General features: G+C 48.2%; 1 protein-coding gene across 2 annotated transcripts in view; it reads right to left on the bottom strand.

The window, feature by feature from the left end:
- Positions 1 to 1,594: 1,594 nt before the first annotated feature.
- LOC149358565 (metabotropic glutamate receptor 3-like) overlaps positions 1,595 to 16,116 on the bottom strand; it is a 57,923-nt gene continuing 43,401 nt past the window's right edge. For both annotated transcript variants that reach the window (XM_089570676.1, XM_089570677.1), the window contains 5 exons: positions 12,683 to 12,843; positions 9,676 to 9,882; positions 6,485 to 6,780; positions 4,630 to 4,951; positions 1,595 to 3,902 (listed from right to left, as the gene is read on the bottom strand). In XM_089570676.1, the coding sequence (XP_089426802.1) occupies positions 2,661 to 3,902; positions 4,630 to 4,951; positions 6,485 to 6,780; positions 9,676 to 9,882; positions 12,683 to 12,843 (2,228 nt within the window). In that variant the 3' untranslated portion in view covers positions 1,595 to 2,660. The remainder of the gene's footprint in view (positions 3,903 to 4,629; positions 4,952 to 6,484; positions 6,781 to 9,675; positions 9,883 to 12,682; positions 12,844 to 16,116) is intronic.

Here is a 16,116-nt window from a genome sequence, read left to right as displayed (position 1 = left end):
CAACAGCACGTGTATAAGTGAAGAAAAAAAGAAGGGCAAACCATGATTTCACCCAAAGGAAGTGATGAAGTTCGACCTCACTTTCAGGCTGCGAGTGTTAACAATTATAGCAAAGCAACGGCTATAGCGAATATTTGCTGGCTTCGCTTAGTTTTATTGTAAAGACGGTACATAGCGAACGCTCTGCAATGCTAATTAAATTGTTGATAATGGCCGTAATTGAAAAAGCACAGGCGCGATTCTAGGTACCATAGAAAATAAATTTTAATCATCTCAGCCACTGAAAAAAGTTAAACAGTTACTTAAAATCGAAATTTACTCCTTGAGATACCACTTAAAGAGACACTGAGGAGAGCTCCATCTTGTTGGTGTTCTCAGTAAAAATGGATTCTATGGCGCTTTTTACGTATGCCGATGCTTGCCAGGCAGATAAAGACGCATTTTATGCGACAGCAAACGGAGCTCGGTGGCTCGTTTGGGGGCGTCCGGTGTCACACTCGGTCGGGGTAAGAATTAAAGAAAAATTGGGCGCGAGCGGGATTCGAAGCCACGGCGAATGCATCACCTTCGCTGTCTGCTGTTTTGACCCCTAAGCCACCCCCGCAGCCTAAGTTCCCGTGTCTTAAACTTCCAGTACCTCGACCTGTGGTTTGTATGCCATTGTTATCATCATCTTCCATCCGTGCATATATCGGGCCAAAAAGAGCAAGCCGGAATTTGAACGCGCTGCCACTTTACTTACAACAAAAAAGGCGCTTTAAACGTGATTTCGCAAGCAAGCACCAAATCACACGAAACGGCGGGAGATTTGAACCCAGAAATTGAATTATCATTGCCCTGCATTCCGTGTTATCGCATTCTATGGTGGACCGAGTGCTGATCGTCTTTCAAATTTCATTGCTCAGAAAGTTCAGTTTAAAAATTCTTCCGCCACTGGATTCAAACTCGTGACGTATAAGCCGAAAAGGGCTCCGTGATCGCCGTTTTGAAGGGAATGGTTGTTTGGCCTAACCTCTGGTATCCGCGCCAAAAAATCTATCGACGCACCTCAGTTTACTTGCGAAACTAGCCGGAGATGGGTTCACATCTCGTATTTAATTTTTGCTCTTTTCTTCCTTATAAAATTTCCGTGTTCAGTGAAAATAGCACCCTATTCGTTAGAATGCAGTAAGCTATAAATATAGGCCAACCTCAATTTCTCCTACATGTAGCCTAATTTCACTAATAAATCATCCATCAATTTCAGCACTTTTAGCGCTTTCCGCATTGTTTTCAGCGCCAATGTCCCCCCCCCCCCCCCCCCCCAAAAAAAAAAAAAAAAAAGTCTGGCGCACAAAAGTCGTCTACACCTCGCCCGGACACTCAATATAAAGTCGCATTAAATATCTCAGAATGAAAGCTTGTTCCAGCAACAAATTAAAGATAATATAATTACAGGCCATTACACATACGTTCTCAATAGGCGACAAACCTGGAAATGGAGAAAAGACAAAAGCATCGTGTGTATATATTCATCACTAAAACCTGCTACACTGTTAGTGCTGCAGAGTTTTTGTCGCTGACTTATTACGAGATGAAACACAAAAGACGGGAATATGGTCGCACTTTATTTATTTCTGTAGTTTCCGTCAAATGCGCGCTGACGCTGAGGTAAAGGACGTTTTTAGCATCCGGAGATCGGCCAGTAAACAGGTATAGCTACGTTTCCGCTAATACGTCTCCGGTGTGCTAAAAACCCCTAATGAACTTGCAGAATCTAATACATTGGCATGTCATCGAAGTACGCACCAGCGTGTGGAAGACGATTTACATTTACGAGTGACGGCTTCAGAGGCAAGCAGTAAAAAAAAGAGGCGGAAGACAGGATTTATGAAAGAGTTTTCTTTCACCTCTTAACTCACCTCTTAACAAGACTACTTGCTGCCTTGTTAACGCGTGTATGTGCGGCTCCCTTGGAAATATATTAAAAAAAACAGCATCTGCATCTTTCTATTTTTTTCCCCCTAACAGATGTTCCACACGCACCGTGCCAGCGATCGAATACGCTTTTGCGATCATGGCGCAGTCAACTCATAGTGACAATTAAGTTGACAGCCACGCAAGGAAACTTGAAGGCGAGAGTCATCAACACTGTGTTCTTGAGTCTGCAAGGATGTTGAAGACAGTGATCAAGGAGATACGCACAACACATAGACACAGGCGCAGATGAAAATCATATAGATGTATGACACATGGGCTTCTCTCCCTCGCTTCATCCTGCACCATATATATATACCTTTGTCGTTGTCGACGCAACGTCACCCAGCTAGTTCGTAAACGTCATGTTGTTGACGACGAATTCGTATGTTGTAACGAAACCACACATGATCTTCTTTGAGTGTATACGCAATACATCAAAAAAGAAGACGAAAAGTCACGCTGCCGCGTTGTTCCTGTTCATTTGTCTTCAGAAGGCACGTAGTTTGGGCACAAGAAGGCACTCACCACACCGGTCGGCGCCAAAAACACGAATGAAGCCTCTCAGCAAAAACAGTTCGTGCAGCAGTCCCCGACTTGACGTCGCTTCTAGCCACGATATCTCAGCTTTCGCACTGGTATCCCTATCCCGTCGGGCTTCGGGCTATGGTCTCCAAGTCCCAAAACAGAACAGAGGTCGTGCCTTAGGGGTAAGCCGAACCGGGTAGGTAAAGCGGGTTCCTGACATGGTGAGATGGTCCGCCGTTCCTGGTCGGTTGCACGATGGTGACAGCCCTGCCTCCACGAACGTAGCAGCACTCGGGTATCGCCGCGCCGCTGTCCTTGTGGTGCTGGAACGTGGTGAAGGCGGACGCTGAGGAGTCCGAGTAGCTGAGCGGCTTGTGGCCGTAGCCTCCGCGTTTGTGCAGTGCCCGGAGGTACGGAGCAAAGATTCCCACGAGGATGAGGAAACCCGTGGCGATCAGGGCGAAGCTGAGGGCGGCGATCTGATGCTCGCCAGGTCCCAGGAGCAGGAACGCCGTGTGTCCCGCGGCCAGGATAGGCACGGCCAGGAGACTGGTGCAGAGCAGGCTGCGGGCGTCGCGCCGGTGGTAGGAACAGTTGCGAGTGCGGAAGGCCATGAGCACCGCCAGGGCCAGTACCACGCACGGGTAGGCCTGGTGCAAGAGGAACCGCGACTGGTTCAGCCGGCACCAGCGAGGCGGCGACAGCATCCAGGCCTGCGCTTCCAGCGCCATCTGGACGGCCACGAGGAAGCAGATGGTGAGCAGCTGGTTGAGGCCGCTGGCGCGGCCGCCCAGTCCGGCGCTCTGCATGGCGTTGAGGTGCATGCCCTTGAGGAGCAGAGCTCCGAATGCGAAGGCGTAGCTGGTGTGGTGCAACAACTGCTGCGCGGCGCAGAGCTTCGGCCGCGGCCTGAAAGTGAACAGCAGGGCCGACAAGAAGAGGCTGACCACCGAGAGAAGCAGCAAGAGTGACGTCAGCTGGTGGCCCTTGCGCACCACTCCCTCGCACAGCTTCATCAGGAGGAACACCGCGACGTAGGCGCTGAGCAGGATCCCGATGCCGGACATGATCACGACAGCCAGGGTCCAAGGCTTGGCCATCCACACAGTGTGCAGCTTCGGCTTTGCCAGTCGAACGGCGCCGGGTGCGGTGGATGATTTCTCACCCGGCGTTCCGTAGTCTTCGTCGGAAGCCGTCTGTGAAAGCGGTGGCGAGCTTGTCGTGTCACCCAGGTGTTTTGGTTCGCCTTCGTTGTGAATTTCAAGGTTGCTCGAGCGGAGGTTTGACGAGCGCTGCCTGGTTGATGGCTTGACGCTTGTCCTTCCGGTTTCCAAGGCAGAGCCTCGTAGAACAGGGCTGCGGCTTGGGACCAAGACTTCGTCGACCTCTAGGCCAGTATCATCCGTGTAGCTAGAAATCTGTATTCAGAGAACGAGGGGAGGAAGGCGTCAGTCAGTCAGCACAAGCCTACTGTTTCGATTGCCATGTGCTGATGGGATTGATATATCTCTTTACCAAACTCATTAAGAATGTTGTAGCTAAATATAAGTTAAACCGAAATACTCATCAGGCAAAATTTTCACTACTCGCAAACGTTGCACGTATGATGCTGCGTCACCAATGATCAAAAATGTTTGACAAGAACTGCTCGCTCAGCCGGTTCGTCATACTTAATTGCAATAGCTCGAAATAAAAACAAAGGGGAAGTGTTGATCGAGAGACAACGGAGGAAAAAAAATAAACGTTTCTCTTGTCACAATATTAGGGAGCGCTCTTGAACTGTCCCTTGTGCGAATAAAAAAATTCAGCTTCATTGCATAAACATAAATATGGCATATTGAACACGGGCTCGCTATCGAACTCTACTCCGTCACATCGCGTTCCACCCGGTGGGCATGGTTCCTTTTTACGTGCCTTGTTTTTCACTTCCACTTTACTTTTCAGAGTAAAGAATGCAGAGCTATCAACTAATCCGATTTTTTTACCCTGCTTAACGAGTAATCTTCATACCTTGAAATGTGCACACGGCTAGTCTGCCAGAAGTTAGGGAAAGGGAAGAAGGGCGGGGACATTTGAGAATTATTTCCACAATACTTTTCAACGACTCTGAACAGGCAACGCTTTACGCCGGGCTCCTCTGCTGACCTGTAGCACTTCCCCGCTGGTGGAGACGGCCTTGACGGCGTACTTGAGCGTGGCCACGTGCTTATCGTGCGAGAACCTGAGCGGCGTGTCGCTGAGGGATGCCACCCCGGAGCCGGCCATGTTGAAGTTGAGCGAGTCGAGCGCCTCGAGCACGGACGCGCTCAGCCCCTGGCGGCCGCCGAACAGGCAGTCGGTGCCGCGGCCGCACTGGACCCGCTGCACGGCCCGCAGCGCGGCGCCCATGGCCCACACTGCGCGGATGACGGCCACCGCGTCCGCGCTGTCGCTCATCTCGTCGTCCCAGCGCTGCACCACGTCGTTCCTGCAGGGCGACAGACAACAAGCACAGTATAGGGATGGTGAGGACACTTCGCGGTGGTCGGCAAGACGTCGGTAGCAGCAGCCAAAACGTCCTACCTTCAGGCTGACCGTCAGGTAATCAACACAGTAGATTGCGAGTGAGGGCAGTTCATGATAGCTCAGAATCCTGATTGTCTCATCGTTGGCTACCCTGATTGGCCACTGACTGACCAGCATCTACGCACAGGCCAGTCATAAACCGGTCCTACGTGCATGGCTACCACAAGGAAGATGCAACAGCAGGAAAATGAAGGGTGGGGGTTATCAAGCTGGTGGGCCCTTCCCAACACCACCTAGACTGCCCTTCCCCGCGAGGAAAGGAAACACACTATAACGCTTTTTGGGCGGGCTGGTTGGCTCATTACTGCGAAATAGGTGCGCGTTTTGTGACAACGACAGAGGAGAGGGCCTACTTTTCGAGAGGTGCGTTGTGGTGGAGCACTGAATTTTTCGCACAGCTCCAGCCTTGTTTCATTGCTCAAATGTAGTCAGCAAGGCAAGCTGTAGTGCAGAGCTGGACGACGAGTTGCGACACCACGGCATCTAGCCCAAACGTTAGTCCCGCCTATGCTTGCCCTAACCTAGATTAACCTATCCTAACCTGTAACCTGACGTGACCTAATGTTTATCGTACAATTATTAGCTCTGCGCGGAGGAAAAATGCCATCTGTATAGCTAAATTCTTGCGGGAAATGTGAATCCTCAAAGTATATACAGTGTGTGGCAAAAGGAACAACAATCGCAATCAAAGGTTTGAACACACGCAAAACGGGAGAGAGTTTTTCGTCGGCGCTTTTGGCGTGCGCGGATGTTAACAGCAAATGTGTATGAGTGAATTTACGGTTAGAGCGGGTGCCCGCACCGTATTAGAATCAATAGTGCTGGATCCGGACAGCAGGGAACCGGCAAGTTTCGGTCATGCCGGGATATGAGATGGCAATCTATGGCGCTGGTAACATCGGCTGTACGGACTAACTGATCTGTAGCAACAGTCAGTCAATTGCATGGCAGACAAGGCACATTGAAATTTGATTCTCATTGAACATATTTAATCTGCAGCACTGTCTTTCTTTTTCCTAGCGCAGCATGTCAAATAAGGTTCTGCAGTCATATGCGTGTGCACCTCGGTCTATCTTTACATGAGTGATCTTTTCTCTTTGTTTTGCGCCGTCAACGACCGTTAGGTTTAGTGAACTGCTGAATAGAAATAATCCGTCCTACAACCCTCAGCCCTACTGGACCCTTGGGATCTGGCCATGTGGAGAACGGTAATTCGTGTATAAGCGCATATGAGCAGCCCCTACGTGAAGTACCAGCGGCACGCTGCTGTGATGGCTCTGGCAGACCATGACCACGATCAACCCTTGATCACGACGAGCGTCAAGCTATGAGATCGGCAGTTCACAGCAGAGGGCGCACTTGTGACCACGTGTCCTATATTCAGGCGGCTCGGCAGCTTCGTATACCATCTGCACGTCAGGTGCGTGAGGCGTACCTGGAGTAGGTCTTGCGCAGCTCCTGCAGCAGAGGCGCCGAGCCGTCCCTGTCGATGAGGTCGCGCAGGTAGTCCCCGTACTCGGCCGGCTTCTGTCCGTCGTCGGGGGCCGCGAACAACACGTGGCGCAGCCGGCGAAGCTTGTGCGGCGCCAGGAATCCGGCCAGCGACGCCGTCACGTCTCCGGGCGTCACCAGCACCCACGAGAAGGCGGCGTCCGGGTCCGGCTCGTAGCTCACCAGGAACGCCTTGGCCTCCGCCGGCGTCACGAAGAGCGCGGCAGCACGGCAGCCGCTCTGCACGGCATTGAGAAGTACATACGGGAAGGAAGATAGCTTTCACGTGACGTCACGGGCGCCATCTTTGGGTACTGGGTCCATATAGCTTCCACAGCGTACGCAGGAACCGATTGACGATAAGCGGATTAACAAAACATCCAGGTTTTCGCTGAACTTTGTGGTCCCAAAGATGGCGGCCGCTATGACGTCCGTAAAAACTGCTAAAAAAAATAGTTGCCAACAACAACCCATGGCCCGCATGGTGCTGTAATACTCTGCTAACCTATCACAGGAGTAGAAGGAATCAACATATTAATGTTGCACTCTTTTGGACAAGCCGGAGGCGTCAGTATTGTTGCGCTTATATATAATTCGTCAGTGATTAGTTTCTCGTTCAGGTAGCAAGAAAAGCTTTAAGAACAGATTATTCCCTTGACATGGAGGAACAATTCATGGCGATCATGATTGTGTACGGGTCTTCACTGCTGGCTTAGTTAAATCTGGCCACAGGCAAGTTGTACCAACATGACTGTGTAGTTTGATCAAGTCCACTTTTCTGTATTTGTTGTTTTATATCTTAGTAGAATGTTTACTAATTTCTTGCATAAGTTATTTCAGCTGCAGTATTACTGTGCGGTTTTACATCACTGAGGTGAATGCTGTTTTGGCAGGAGGCGTCTTAAGTCCGTAACTGCGTTGCATCTTCCTGCATTTCTGGTCTAAAGTTCATGGCGCATAAATAGTTTCATTTCGTATAGTTTCTTCCCTTTTGTTAATTTTCAAAGCATGACTCACATACAGTGCATCATCCTTTTCTGCCTCTGAGGTGACATTTCTGTGATCTGTATCATTCTGCGCATACTTCTGATTTGAAACAGTTCATCAGAAGAAAACTTGCCATCTGTCACATTAACGTGGTCTCGTTAAAATTTTAGCCTACAGAGAAATAACGATAAATTGGAGGACACTTAATTTCCGCCTTAAGGGTATGACCTGTCAGCGTTAATGGCGTAATGCCCGTATATGCAGAACTGATTATTCTCTACTCAACATTCACAGATCCCTGGGAGTCCTCATGCCACTTCTGGCGCAGTGGTGCAGCGGTTAAGCGATGAGCCACTGCTCTGCAATGGCGGGTGCTGCCATCGGTGGGGCTTGTGAGATCAGTTTGTTCTTTCCGAGCAAACCAATCATGAATTTGACTGCCGTCAGTCACTGTGCGAAGTTTGCTCACAATCCGGTGGGCAGGTTGTGATGACGTCTCAAGGTTACGGGACCTATCACTCTAGACAGGAATACGCCTATGTGGGAGTAAAAAAGGAATATGCTGTCCTCTAGCGCACGCCCGTTTATAAAAGTGCTCGCGCTAGAGAACAACATACTCAATTTTCACTGCTTTCTGTTTAGAGTGTAGGTGGCCCACCTGCCCCCTATGATGCTTCTCTTGGTATTTTTCGAGGATTTTTCGCTCACAATAAACGACACCGACGACGACATCGGATTTTCTGCGACACAAGCTCCTTACGCTATGGCATTAACATCAGCATTGAGAGCTTCCGACCAGCGAAACACGCCGTATAAATCACCCTGACGTTTGTTTTTTTTTCTTCTGCCTCGGCCATTACAAAATCGCAAAGACTCAGGGTCACTTTTACTGCGCTTGTTAATGAAATGCTGTATTTGGGCTTTCCCGTAAGCCGACCGGGTCTTCGTACGTACACTGTTGCTTTGTTTAGAAACCGGTTTGCCGCATTCGTGCTCAGCGACTGAGATCGGCCATTTATATCGCTCATTTGGTTTTGTTTTCCCCTTATAGCGGCGGGTATTCGTCGTTAGTCACTCCTTTCCTATCGCATTTCCAGAATACGGGGATTTGTATGGCGCGTTGCCAGCGCGGTTTCGCTCATGTTGTCGGCCTCTGCGCGCTAGATGACGTCATCACAATAACACTGATGTGTCCTTGCCTCTGATGGTTGCCTCAGATCCAGCGCTGTGCTATCGTGCCGCTAAGCAATAGATTCCAGGCTTTTATCTCCAGTGGCACAAGTGGAACCATGTACGGTGAACAAAGACCTCATTCGCCTTCCAGTGGCGTTTTTGCACAGGCATGTAATTTCTACATCGTCGTATTCCGAAATTTTACTTGTTGAGAGCTTATGAAAAGGTTATTAAAATACGCTTTAGTTTACCAATCTCAGAAAGCAAAGGTCGTGTCAAAATATACATGCCAATAGGACTTCACAAGATTCCCTGACCCTACAGCAGTTTTCGCAATGGTACAGTTGAATGAGGGGATGCACGAAGTTGATGGTGCTGCGGTTGGTGAATTTGTTTTGTTTCTTTTTGGCACAAGGGCGCCTGTGGCCAAAGAGCGCCATAGCACAAGATTTGTTTCGTCTACTCGTCTAATCGGGACAAAGACACATATGCCAAAAATTTCATCCCAAAGAAGCCGAGCACCGGGCCCCGGGAAAGCTTGTACCCATTGTATCACCGGTGGGTACCCGGCGCCACTGGGGATTGAACCCCTTACCTCCCGCGTGCGAGGTGGATGGGAATCTCGAAACGATAGACAGGACGTGAAGAACAAGGTGAAGACGGGAAGGAGTGTCCGTCCTGTCTACGTCGTTTTCCTCATGTCCTGTCTTCCTTCCTGACCTGTGTTCGCTTCCCTTCCTTCAACATGTGCGACAAACTGGTCGGATGCCCTCCTGAAGTAAAGTCGAAACTTAAAAGAAGTATTAAGGCAACAGTAGGCGAAGGCAATGTGATGTTAAGCCTAATCATGACAGTCATCTAAACGTCATTAGTCTTGAATAAATACCGATACTCGCTGGACGGAAAGAGAAAACAGCGTTTCGAACGAAACAGTGGCGTTCTCTGGCAAAAGCAGGCGTATCTTGGCTCGTTTACCTCGACCAGCTGTCTCGTGGAGCCCAGCGACTCCTGGACTTGCTGGAAGGAGAAGCCCGCGGGTGGTGCGTCTGCGCTCATGATGTCGATGGCCATGTCGCGGGCCACCTTCTGGAACGCCCGCGACAGCTCCCTCGGCCGGTCCTGCGGCGACGACATGGCGGCCACGTACGACCAGCCCAGGCGGCGCAGTGTGCTCGCAAGAGCCTGCGACACCGGATGGAGAGGTAAAAAAAAAGTGTAAAAGTGTTAATATAATAAGGGAGTAATTACTCATTAGCGTCCACCCAAGCACAGTCATACGGCTCCAGAACAAATCTGTACAACTTTCACGGGAGCTTCATAACTGAGGAAAAATTTGACCTGGTCCGTGCATTTCGAAGCATCTTCGATCAGTTCTACCGCCTTTGCCAAAACTAAAAAACTCAAAGCGATCACTTCTAAGCGTAAAGCGATAGCTCTTCAATGCCAGGGATTTGGGACTATCGCGCCTATAGTTCCCATGCCTATCACACTGTGGCGCATGGCTTTCAACATTTTTAACGAGCATGGCAGACGTTTGTTGACCCTGTTATGAGATTTACATGCTGGCTTTTGATTAAGTATTTGAGCACATGCACCTTATACGAAAGAAACACTGTGCAAATCATTCTTGGCAACAATTTACACGGAAAACCGCTCGTTGATGCTGGTTTTACAGGTATAGTTATGGAGCTGAAAGATGCTTCAGCATGAGAAAACTGCAACAAAATATAGTCGGGTGGAGGGCAAACAAATGGTCTATTGACATAATTTGTGTGCGTGGATACATTGAATAACATAAGTTAAAAGGTAGCTACAAAAAACATCCGGCAATCGTTCTCAGTAAAAAATAACTCTCTGGCTTTTTCTAACTATGTTTATATTTATCCAGCAGCAAAATACGCAATTTTAGTTTTGAAAATCTGGCATAAATATATTCTTGCCAGTCGATTCAAACTCGTGACATTCTTACCAAAAAGGGCGGGTTGCACTGTTGTAGATGGCGCTTTACTGTAGCCTCTGAGATCCGAGCCCAAATATTTGTGTCGACGCACAAATTTTACTTGCGAAATCGGCCGGTAATGGCGCCGCCTGTGTTTACTTTTTAGGCTTTTACAACTTACAAAAGCTCCGCTTTCGATCAAGTGGTCCCTTTGTTATTAGAATGCCGTAGCCTATCGGAGCAAGCCACCTTGAGTATGTCCTCAATGTCCCTTTAAGGAAAACTGCAGTACTTGCAGTACGATTTGGTTTGCCTAACTGCATTAGGATGTGAAAGCCCGATGAAGCTCACTGTCGACGTAGCAGGAGCTATATTACCAGATTCACTAAGTATTCGTACCCGCAACCTATCTGTCGTCAGCAGCTACCTTAACTACGGTCTTATTTTTCTTGAGGTGTCGGTATGTGGAATTAGAGGCTTTGCACAGATTGGCGCCATCTCTATTCTTTTCTTCGTTACCCAAAGCAAACAGGACTAACGGGGCGACTGAGATGGCAGATGAACGTCCTGTCATAAGCAAAATTCGTGCTCGTATCGAGGCCTTGTGGGTTCAAGGACGCTGCCTAATCTGGATAACCAGAAAGGTGAAGGTGTCCTGGCAACCATGAACATTTTTCACGTGTGAGAAGCCTTACAAAACCTTCCCGTTGCTTGAAAATGTTATGATAAGAAGCCCTGTTTGGAAAATTAATTTGTTCAACCTGCACAGCTTTTACTGAACCGCCACATCTTCGAAGAGATGATCTTCCCGAACTTCAGGGGATTATTAAGACGACCAAGGCCATGGTCAAGGTCAGCGCCTATAGCATAACTACAGTTGAGCATGAAACAGAAGCTATATTAAATTATCTCCAACAAAACCAGAAAACGATAGAGAACTCCCTGGCAGAAAAATTTCATTCTTTATATATTATGTCAAGATATTCATCGCACTTTTTAACACTGCTTTCGCACACTGTCAAGTGCGACTGTGTGCCAGTTTTCCTCGGTGCAGAAAATGACAGTTGTTATCTCAGACAAACGGCCTGAATTCTCTGATGACTGTGACCACATCAGATGTCTCTCTGACTTCCGTCCCATTATCTTCACACATTCCAATGATAACACAAATTCCAACAAAAATTTGCAGCGCAAGTGCCCTTCGATTCCCCTTGACCTAGTTGTAACCGGGCAACATTCTAAGCACGTCGAACAGATTTTCCCGCGTACTAAATAAACGCTCTAGAACACTATCCTGGCGCTCGAGGTTGGCACTCACAGACGTGAAAGTTTTTTTTTATATATACTGCAGGTTGAATTTTTTTATACTTTTTTTTCTGCTATGTTTACGTGTTTACTTGCATGCAAGCACGTGTTACACGCTAAACTTCTTTTCGCTGGAGTTTGGAAACATCAATGGGTGCGCACTTTGTAATGACGACAGAGAAGGCCTACTTTTCTAGAGGTGCATTGTGGTGAAGCACTGTGCATTTATCCATGACCTCCGGCGTTGTTTCGTTGCTGGAATGTAGCCAGCAAAGCAGGCTGTAGTGGAGAGCTGGACAATGAATCGTAACACCGCAGTGTCGAACTGTGCATTTCTTTATCTAAAAACAGGTGTTTTTTTTTGTTTCCTTATTTTCGTTATTATATCGCCCCAGAGTGCCAACGGGAAGCTTTTCAGACCATTTCACCTTATTCCTTCCTGTACTCTGCATTGTAATTAATGTTTGCTTTTTTATTCTTTAAGCCATGCAAACGAAAACTTATAATATGTCTATGGGGTTCATTTCTTCCCTTCGATTTCTTCGCTGCCGCCCGTCATTATCAAACTTACCAACGATGCATCATCATCACCAGAATCTCGTCAAGCCTGCCCGTGTAGCGGGCCTTGTAAAACCTCAGAAACTTTCCAGCATGAAAAGGGTATGACGTATTTATAGGGCAGTTCACAGAATTGCTAGGGTTGCAGTGGCAGTGTTTCGATGCACATGCGCAACTTACTCTGGCGAGCGAGTTGGCCGACGGCGCCGTGCTGTAGAGGTTGCGGAACCTGCGGACGCTGTCGGCGCCCACGTCCCTGGCGGCCACGGCCGGTATGGAGAAGGAGTTGAGCGTCTTGGCCGCCGTCTCCACGGCCTCCGGCTCGCCCTGAAGAATGGCTCCTGCGCAGCGTCGGACGAAAGAACGCGTTCAGACACTGGGACAAACCGAAAGGCAATTTATAAGGGAAGCGTAGACTGGCGCGACACTTGTTCTGTCCCTGCTTGTTCGAGTAACTGCCGGTATTATGCTTCCATAGCATCAAAGTCAACTAATCCGGCAGGAAGACCCCCCGAAACGAAACTAAACAAAAAAAAAAGAAACTCTCAAGGAGCTGAAGTGCCGGGGTTAGGAGCGTTCACGGGAGATGTCCTATGCAAGAACGCTGAGCCCGGTAGTGATAGCCAGCGAAGAAAGCGGTGGCAAATGGAGTATACGTGTGACAAGCTTCCTCTCAATTTCGCTCCAGATCTTCATTTTTATTATTATCACAGCTCTTCGTATGAACGTGTTGAAGAGATGTTGGCGTCCTATGTTAAAGCCGGCTACGCCTGACGTTTTGTTATGTGCAGTACGCACAGCACTGCACAAAAAACAACGAAAGAAACAGCACGCCAAAATGAAACGAACACGACATCAAAGTAAAGAAAGAAAGAAAGAAAGAAGGGAAGAAAGAAAGAAGGAAAGAAAGGAAGAAGGAAGGAAGGAAAGAAAGAAAGAAAGGAAGGAAGAAAGAAAGAAAGAAAGAAGGAAAGAAAGAAAGAAAGAAAGAAGGAAAGAAAGAAAGAAAGAAAGAAAGAAAGAAAGAAAGAAAGAAAGAAAGAAAGAAAGAAAGAAAGAAAGAAAGAAAGAAAGAAGGAAAGAAAGAAAGAAAGAAAGAAAGAAAGAAAGAAAGAAAGAAAGAAAGAAAGTGCAATGCCTATAAGGTCATCTGATATACACAGGAGAAGGAAAATAAATACGAACTCTCCGTGCCGCGAAATGCTTACACATCATGCAAAGAGAATGAAAGACACAGGCAGAAAGTCTAGTCGTGTCTACATTTTTCATACAAAAACATCGCCTTGTTCTAAGCTACAAAGGAGGCGTAAGGAATCAGTTCAAGTCACGAATTTAGATAAGACAGGTCGCCCCGATGTCGCCAGGATATCGCAGGGCTGAGTAGCGCACGCTGCTCCGTTTATCTGGTGATCTGTCTGGGCGTGTCCAGTCGTGTCTATGCTTGGGGCTTTGCGCGAACAGGTACTGACAGCTGATAACCGCTACGCGTGCCGGGGGTGAGGCAGCGCAGTTACACATCTGAAGGTGAGCGGCCGCTCCCACAGCGTGCGCACTGCGACTAATGAGTACTAAAGAAGTGCGTGAGCGCCTTTTTAGCGGTTCCGTAGACGTTCAACAGCATGGCCAGGTTGAATGCGGTCTCTGCGTTTCGACAAAGGGTTTCGGAGTGCACGGGAAAGAATTGATGGTGTCTCGAAGCACTGAACAACGTGATGCGCTATAAAATGGACAAATTATATTAATTTAGATGAAATGAAGTGCCGTGGTGGAGCAGCACAGAAGGCCAAAGCAGTCATCATCATCATCATCATCATTTATTTACCCTTAAGGGCCCTTGGCTTAGGGCATTACATAAGGGGGGGGTGGGGGGGGGGGAGCGGTCGTTTCATAATACATTGGTCGGTAACATCAACAGTCTTCGTCGTTTACTCGCTCAAGGTGACAGCAGTAGTAGAGTAAAGGGTACCTTAAGCGCCAACACTGCGACACAATACTAAGCAGCGAATCAGTGGTTTGCCTTCGTGAATAATTGACATTTTATGATGACTTCAGTGGGTTTCTTTTGGGAGAAGCTAATGCAGCTTGAAGAGGCACTAAATTGCAGGCCCAGATAATTATTATGTAGCGAAAATTAAAGAGAAAGAAATGAAACTTCAATTCCAGAACCCTAGTCCAAGCCCTGTGTGAAGGCAAGACACGGAGAAAATTCTGTACCGTACCACGCGTAATCGGACGAATCTGGGACCGGATCCACAAACCTGCTCCCACGTGAGCAATATTCGTGACTGACCGGCGTCTGCGTGCTAGCTATAATCAGGACGTCCAGTCATGAAATGATGTCCATACTGCTAGCCAGTAACAAACCCACGTTGCGTAAGACTAAAAGCGAAGGACTTAATGCGACAGCGAACAAGAAAACAACGGCACCAAAATAAATCTGACGGAGAGGAGAGGCTTAGTGCAGAAACCCAGGACGAGGGAAGGACGGGACGAGCACTGAGAACTGAAGGTTTTATTCCGGAAACATCCTAGACGAAACCAACGCAATAATGCTTCTTTTTTTATCTTGTAATCGCGAATCTTCCCGAGTGGCTTGGCATGCGCAATATTTTGGAATAAAGCCTTTAGTTGTAAGCTAGCGCGCGTTCCGTACTTCTTCCCTCGTCCTTTGTGTTTCCTCACAAAGGCTTCCTGTCAAATGCATTACGAGTCGGGGAAAAATTCCACTACGCTCAAAGGAAGTGTCCTTCCTTTTATGGCCTTTGTTTTCTTGCTGGCTGTCACACTCATAGCTATGCACCAACTAGCGCAGCAACACATCCTTCTGAAACACGGAGCCCACGACGCACTCAAACGAAGCTGACGCCGTGCATGTATAGTGTCTTGGCGTTCCAAACCTATATAGGCTATCAGTGACCGCCGCCCTTTTCCAAAACCTTTTCACAATTATCTTTATCTTTTTGGGCGCAGCCATATCTCCACTGGGTTGTGCCAGCAGCGTCCTGATTGGTGGATTTCATACAGGCATCTACTGCGCATGCGCAGCACAGTCCAAAAAGCACGCGCACTTAATCAAGTTGCAAACAGTGAAAACTTCTATAGATTCTGAGTATAGAGAACCTGCGCTGCCCAGGTGGCACTGCACTTATTCCACGAGGCGCCTAAAAACTGCTGCCGTCAGTCGCTTGGGCCGCTACAAACGCGAGAGAACATTCTGAACGATTAGAAGCCCGCGTTTGGTCGATAGCACTATTTGCCTCGCTTCTGTAAACGTAACGCAGATAGCTGACAAGCACCACGTGTGGATTCCACAGAGCGCGAAGCTCAGGCCAATAAGCTCAGGAAGGTGGCGTGGAATAGCACCAAGAGCGCCCCCAAAACTGCTTGCTCCTCTCGCTATGCTCTGTGTTACGGCGCTGTAATCGACACAGCAAACTTCAGCTTGGGTTCCCTATGCAGGCAAGAATGCCTTCAGCAAAGCAGAAAGTTGGGCAAGTTGGATAACGTTCATGATGTAAAAATAGCGCACAAGGAACACAAAGGACGGAAAGGAAACGTCGTCTGCGTCGTTTCCTTTCCGTCCTTTGTGTTCCTTGTGCCCTATTTTTACATCA

The sequence above is a fragment of the Amblyomma mixtum genome, chromosome 2 (assembly GCF_055824585.1).
Source record: "Amblyomma mixtum isolate Tamu chromosome 2, ASM5582458v1, whole genome shotgun sequence".
Taxonomy (NCBI): domain Eukaryota; kingdom Metazoa; phylum Arthropoda; class Arachnida; order Ixodida; family Ixodidae; genus Amblyomma; species Amblyomma mixtum.
Note: the sequence above shows the minus strand (reverse complement) of the source record. Positions and strands in the feature narration are given on the sequence as shown.